At 38.2% G+C, this 6,905-nt stretch overlaps 1 protein-coding gene across 1 annotated transcript in view; it reads right to left on the bottom strand.

Moving 5' to 3' along the window:
* Positions 1–6,449: 6,449 nt before the first annotated feature.
* Positions 6,450–6,905, bottom strand: part of obsl1a (obscurin like cytoskeletal adaptor 1a) — a 45,424-nt gene continuing 44,968 nt past the window's right edge. Inside the window, exon 24 of the mRNA XM_034178165.1 lies at positions 6,450–6,827. Coding sequence (XP_034034056.1) covers positions 6,550–6,827 — 278 coding nt within the window. The 3' untranslated portion in view covers positions 6,450–6,549. The remainder of the gene's footprint in view (positions 6,828–6,905) is intronic.

Here is a 6,905-nt window from a genome sequence, read left to right as displayed (position 1 = left end):
GGAAACATTAGTGTTTTTTATAAAAGGCCTGGTCGGTTACCTCATATATAAATATATTATCAGCTAATATGTGAACAAGAAGCCTTTCCTACTGGCTAAAAGTATAATATTGACTGTTAGTGGCACATAACAGGTTAAAAATGTTTGTATCATGTAAGCAGTCATCACGTCTCAGAATATTTTTGGAAATCGGAATTTGGAGGCGAGGATTATTTATAGGAACATTCTGTAATTCAATTTGCGTCATGTTTGTCACTACAGGGCCCAATCGCTGATACTGTACGCTTTTACACATTCAGTAGATATGTATATTTTGTTTTGCACAATAATGAAGCAAATTTCATTAATATATGGAATTATTCATGTTACTGTACTCATGATTGAACAGATGTAACCTAATTTTTGACCTGTTTTATCACATACCAAATTATATACGGACTGTATGTGACAACTTTTTATTCCATAAATGTAAACTGAAAGCTGCTCCGGGTGCTGTTTTGTTGAATGTTTCCAGCAGTTTTAGTGTCATCATTGAGGAAAGTTCATTTGGTTTTGCGTGAAATGCTGTTTAAGATGTCTACGTTGCTATGTCAGTCTTTACCTGTTTGACTAATTATGAGCCGCGTTAACCTAGTGCTGATGCTATGCTTACAGCGGTTAGCGTAACATACCGCAGATTCTGTCACATTTGGAGAATTTACATCACCGATCATCAGAAATCTTGACTGGTCACTTTTAATGTAGCTTCCACCAACAACGGTGGTATTTGAACTTTGGTGTTAAAATAATACGTACGCTAGCACAGCTGGCGTACTCTGAATGCATTCTCCCTCCAGGACCTGGCTTCCATGTTTATTTAGCCTCCATTTTGTGTAAATACCAGGAGGGGGCACTGTCTCATCTCTATGCATATGTCCTTGTTGATGGTGAAGCATCAGTAGGGGTGTTGTTTCTCCAAATGTGCTGCCACAACCTGCTGGAGGAGTCCCCTCCAGCAGTTTTATGAACTTCTGTCAAGGTGTCTGTTTACACATCAAGTAGTATTGGTCACTTGAGGACTATTGGTGGCACTATTATATACTTTCAACCTGTTGCTCGCATTAGTCATGCATGCATCTCATCTCATCTGTATGAGCCACACATTTTTGCCGTACAGGTTCATGTTCTTTTTAAGACTGGAACGACTAGTTGTAGTAGTTGACTACTACAATCTTCTATGGGTGTTAAAATCCAACCTCTCATCTGTGTCGTGACCCCTGGGTAACAGATCAAGTAGGGATTGCCTATTGGGGTGAAATACGGTGGGTACCTTATTGTGTCCCCTGGTCACTACTGTAACCATGAAGGCCCAACAGGAACCCTGAAGATAAGATGGATAACTGGCTCTGGAGACGTGCTCAGACCCTGATTGTGTAAGATTTCCCAGCTATTGGACCAAGCTAAAGATCTGTTGAGGACGGTGTGTTTGTCGGAGTGTAATGACATTACCGTGCTACGCAAACCCAAGAACAGGCATATCGAAATCAACCCTGGATGTAGATTTTCTATGGTACGATGCACAATTCGCATGGGCCTGTTCACTTATCTTCGTGTCCGGGAATCCATCAAGAGACTATCTTCCTCGCCATAGAGGGATTGCCACGACAACGACTAGTTCCTAACAAGTTGACTCATTTTTTTTTTCAGCTACTCTAGTAATTAAGATTTTCTTACAATTTAAACGTAAATTGTTCACAAAATGTCAATATTTTAAGTATGTGTATGACTGTTTCCTTTTCCACTGTGGTTGATTTAAAATCCTCCCACACTTGAACAATTATTAATTTTATCTCAGAATCAGGAAATCGCTGAGACTTGTAGTTTCAGTGTTTCCTTCTTACCAGAGAAGAAGGAAGAAAATTAATGTTTCCGGGAAACAGGCTGAGAATTTGTAACAGGCTCAAAACACTTTCTAGAAATGAGCCTGGATCTGAAGAATGAGGAACCAACCACCGAGAATTCCATATTTGCAACTTGTAGTTCTTAAATTCAAGTTAATGTGGAGCGTCTGGTTAGAGTTGACTTTATCCATTTGTTTAGTTGTTGGATAATGGTACCTTACTTTGGTATTACCATAAAACTGGAGTATACAGTAGTGTTCAGAATAATAATAGTGCTATGTGAGTAGATTCTCACAAATCCAACAAGACCAAGCATTCATGATATGCACACTCTTAAGGCTATGAAATTGGGCTATTAGTAAAAAAAAAAAAAAAAAAAACAGTAGAAAAGGGGGTGTTCACAATAATAGCATCTGCTGTTGACGCTACAAACTCAAAACTCTAATGTTCAAACTGCTTTTTTAGCAATCCTGTTAATCACTAAACTAGTATTTAGTTGTATAATCACAGTTTTTCATGATTTCTTCACATTCTGTGAGGCATTAATTTTGTTGGTTTGCAACCAAGATTTTGCCAGTTTACTAGTGTCCTTGGGGTCATTGTCTTGTCCAAACACCCATTTCAAGGGCATGTCCTCTTCAGCATAAGGCAACATGACCTCTTCAAGTATTTTGACATATCCAAACTGATCCATGATACCTGGTATGCGATATATAGACCCAACACCATAGTAGGAGAACCATGCCCATATCATGATGCTTGCACCACCATGCTTCACTGTCTTCACTGTGAACTGTGGCTTGAATTCAGAGTTTGGGGGTCGTCTCACAAACTGTCTGCGGCCCTTGGACCCAAAAAGAACAATTTTACTCTCATCAGTCCACAAAATATTCCTCCATTTCTCTTTAGGCCAGTTATGTGTTCTTTGGCAAATTGTAACCTCTTCTGCACATCTTTTATTTAACAGAGGGACTTTGCGGGGGATTCTTGCAAATAAATTAGCTTCACACAGGCGTCTTCTAACTGTCAAAGCACTTACAGGTAACTCCAGACTGTCTTTGATCATCCTGGAGCTGATCAATGGGTGAGCCTTTGCCATTCCGGTTATTCTTCTATCCATTTTGATGGTTATTTTCCATTTTCTTCCACGCATCTTTTTTTTTTTTTTTTTTTGTCCATTTTAAAGCATTGGAGATCATTGTAGATGAACAGCAGCCAATTTTTTGCACCTGGGTGATTCTTTAACTACGGGCACTATTGGCCTTGTAAATGTAATTTCCACCACACTATTGCCTTACAATATAAAGTGCCTTGGGGCAACTATTTGTTGTGATTTGGCGCTATATACATGTGCTCTGATGTCACTGTTTATCTCCATAGAAACTACCAATCTTTCATACAAACTGTTTAAAGGGACATTACAGTGTTGTGGTGGAAATTACGGCAATAGTGTGGGACAACTACATTTTGTTTAAAAAAATCACAACAGTTGTATGACATTGAATACCCCAATTATGTTTTGATTATTTTACTGATATTTTAAAACATTAGAAAAAACCTTTCTTTACCATTCATTTTTATCATTGAAGATCAAAAGTCTGGGTGTGGGACAAGCACAAAATGGCAATATTTGCATATAATGATGCTGAAAAAGGTAAAAAGTCATCATAGACTACTAGAACAAATTTCTTAACACACTTTCATTGTAAAGATAACTATAAAAGTGTGAAATTTCCCCTTTTTTCTGTTTTTCATACAATATGATCAAAGGACATAATAAGTGCCCGTAGTCTAAGAATCACCCACCTGCGTATAAGTTTTCCCCTCTCCAGTCAACTTTTTAATCAAACTACACTGTTCTCCTCAGGCTTTCAAAGAGAAAAGCATGTTCAACAGGTGCTGGCTTCATCCTTAAATAGGTGACACCTGATTCACACCTGTTTGTTCCACAAAATTGATGAACTCACTGACTGAATGCCACACTACTATTATTGTGAACACCCCCTTTTCTACTTTTTTTTTTTTTTGCTAATAGCCCAATTTCATAGCCTTAAGAGTGTGCATATCATGAATGGTTGGTCTTGTTGGATTTGTGAGAATCTACTGAATCTACTGGTACTTTGTTTCCCATGTAACAATAAGAAATATACTCAAAACCTGGATTAATCTTTTTAGTCACATAGCACTACTATTATTCTGAACACTACTGTAAGTCACAGGTTTTTTTTATTTTTTATATATTTAGTTTTTTTTTTTACTAGTTTGTGAGGTACTGTGACTTATACTCTGGTGCCAAATATATACCAAAAATTACATTAATTGTTAGTAAAGATTATAATTATATAATCCCAGGAATCAAAGCACTAAAAAATATAAACTCCAATAATGAAAGAATAAATACCAATAATAAAAGTAGCTGACAACAATGCACGAAAATCCCACCTTAAAGAGCGGATCATTCAGAAATCAGTGCAACTCAAATGTAGGATTTTCATCTTCAAGAGGTATTTTTTTAACAGGTGCGACTTATTCTCTGATGCGATTTATTCACTGTTAAGGTATGTTATGGTAATTTGCTGTTGCATAATTAGAGAAATTTCTTTGATGCTGCATTCAAAGCCCTCAGAAGGTCAGGGATTCTGACCTCTAGCCCGAGTAAAAATTCCTTGAATGCTCAGTTAGGCCGGAATTTTCGTTGGGAAACTCGTGAGGCCTGAGGTGTTGACATCATGAGTTGACATCATATCATAGCAGCCGCATTTGCAACTACTTTAACAACAATGTAACTAATGATCAAAGTGCATCTTTAAAATTACATTTTTAACAAGGCATTGCTGCTTTATGTTATGTGATGTGATATAACATACAGTAGTGTTCAGAATAATAGTAGTGCTATGTGACTAAAAAGATTAATCCAGGTTTTGAGTATATTTCTTATTGTTACATGGGAAACAAGGTACCAGTAGATTCAGTAGATTCTCACAAATCCAACAAGACCAAGCATTCATGATATGCACACTCTTAAGACTATGACATTGGGCTATTAGTAAAAAAAAAAGTAGAAAAGGGGGTGTTCACAATAATAGTAGTGTGGCATTCAGTCAGTGAGTTTGTCAGTTTTGTGGAACAAACAGGTGTGAATCAGGTGTCACCTATTTAAGGATGAAGCCAGCACCTGTTGAACATGCTTTTCTCTTTTAAAGCCTGAGGAAAATGGGACGTTCAAGACATTGTTCAGAAGAACAGCGTAGTTTGATTAAAAAGTTGATTGGACAGGGGAAAACGTATACGTAGGTGCAAAAAATTATAGGCTGTTCATCTACAATGATCTCCAATGCTTTAAAATGGACAAAAAAAAACAGAGACGCGTGGAAGAAAACGGAAAACAACCATCAAAATGGATAGAAGAATAACCAGAATGGCAAAGGCTCATCCATTGATCAGCTCCAGGATGATCAAAGACAGTCTGGAGTTACCTGTAAGTGCTGTGACAGTTAGAAGACGCCTGTGTGACGCTAATTTATTTGCAAGAATCCCCGCAAAGTCCCTCTGTTAAATAAAAGACATGTGCAGAAGAGGTTACAATTTGCCAAAGAACACATCAACTGGCCTAAAGAGAAATGGAGGAATATTTTGTGGACTGATGAGAGTAAAATTGTTCTTTTTGGGTCCAAGGGCCGCAGACAGTTTGTGAGACGACCCCCAAACTCTGAATTCAAGCCACAGTTCACAGTGAAGACAGTGAAGCATGGTGTTGCAAGCATCATGATATGGGCATGTTTCTCCTACTATGGTGTTGGGCCTATATATCACATACCAGGTATCATGGATCAGTTTGGATATGTCAAAATACTTGAAGAGGTCATGTTGCCTTATACTGAAGACGACATGCCCTTGAAATGGGTGTTTCAACAAGACAATGACCCCAAACACACTAGTAAATGAGCAAAATCTTGGTTTCAAACCAACAAAATTAATGCCTCGCAGATGTGAAGAAATTATGAAAAACTGTGGTTATACAACTAAATACTAGTTTAGTGATTCACAGGATTGCTAAAAAAGCAGTTTACACATAATAGTTTTGAGTTTGTAGCGTCAACAGCAGATGCTACTATTATTGTGAACACCCCCTTTTCTACTTTTTTTTTACTAATAACCCAATTTCATAGCCTTAAGAGTGTGCATATCATGAATGCTTGGTCTTGTTGGATTTGTGAGAATCTACTGAATCTACTGCTACCTTGTTTCCCATGTAACAATAAGAAATATACTCAAAACCTGGATTAATCTTTTTAGTCACATAGCACTACTATTATTCTGAACACTACTGTATGTAACAAACACACTTTTTCTGTAAGTAGGGATTTTTTTATGTCCTCCCTTGTGAGCACAGGCACCGCCCCTCCTTCACACTGATTGGCTGCTTCTAGGGGTCAGTGCATTTATGTGGCCAAAATGAAATAATGTGAAAATGGCTCGAGTCCAAAACTGCCATCTTATAGTTTATTTTGTGAAATTTTCATTGGAGAACAAGACTCAAGGGGAAAAAAAATATGACATTGTAAAAAAAAAAAAAGTCATACATCAGATTTAAAATGTTCTTCACTGACATGATTTGCGAATGCGGGGATTGCAGGTAACCAGTTCCGATGTTTCCACTCTCTTTCTTCTACTCTTCCGTCACGGTGAGCGCGGCGCTGCTTTTGGCCTTTCCCATGGTGAATGTCACCGTCCCACTCATGTCCACGTTGGTGGTCTTCAGGGTGAGTTTGTGGACAGTCCCATGGTTTTCCAGGCGGACGTGGGGTCCTGGATGCAGGATCTCTCCATTCAGAGTCCACACAGGAAGCTTGTTGATGGGGACGGACAGTTCACACCTAAAAGAGGCGGGCTCAGGCTCGGTCACACCCACATCCTCCAGCTCTCTGACTATCACCAGTGCCTGGGCTGACATAATAGATAATAATAATAAAATCAGGATTCGAAGGGACGATCAGTTTCTGCATCTTTGGCTTTAAATAGGAA

Source organism: Thalassophryne amazonica, chromosome 1, assembly GCF_902500255.1.
Source record: "Thalassophryne amazonica chromosome 1, fThaAma1.1, whole genome shotgun sequence".
In the NCBI taxonomy this organism is placed as follows: Eukaryota; Metazoa; Chordata; class Actinopteri; order Batrachoidiformes; family Batrachoididae; genus Thalassophryne; species Thalassophryne amazonica.
The sequence above is the reverse complement of the archived record's forward strand: the minus strand, read 5'-3'. Positions and strand labels throughout refer to the sequence as shown.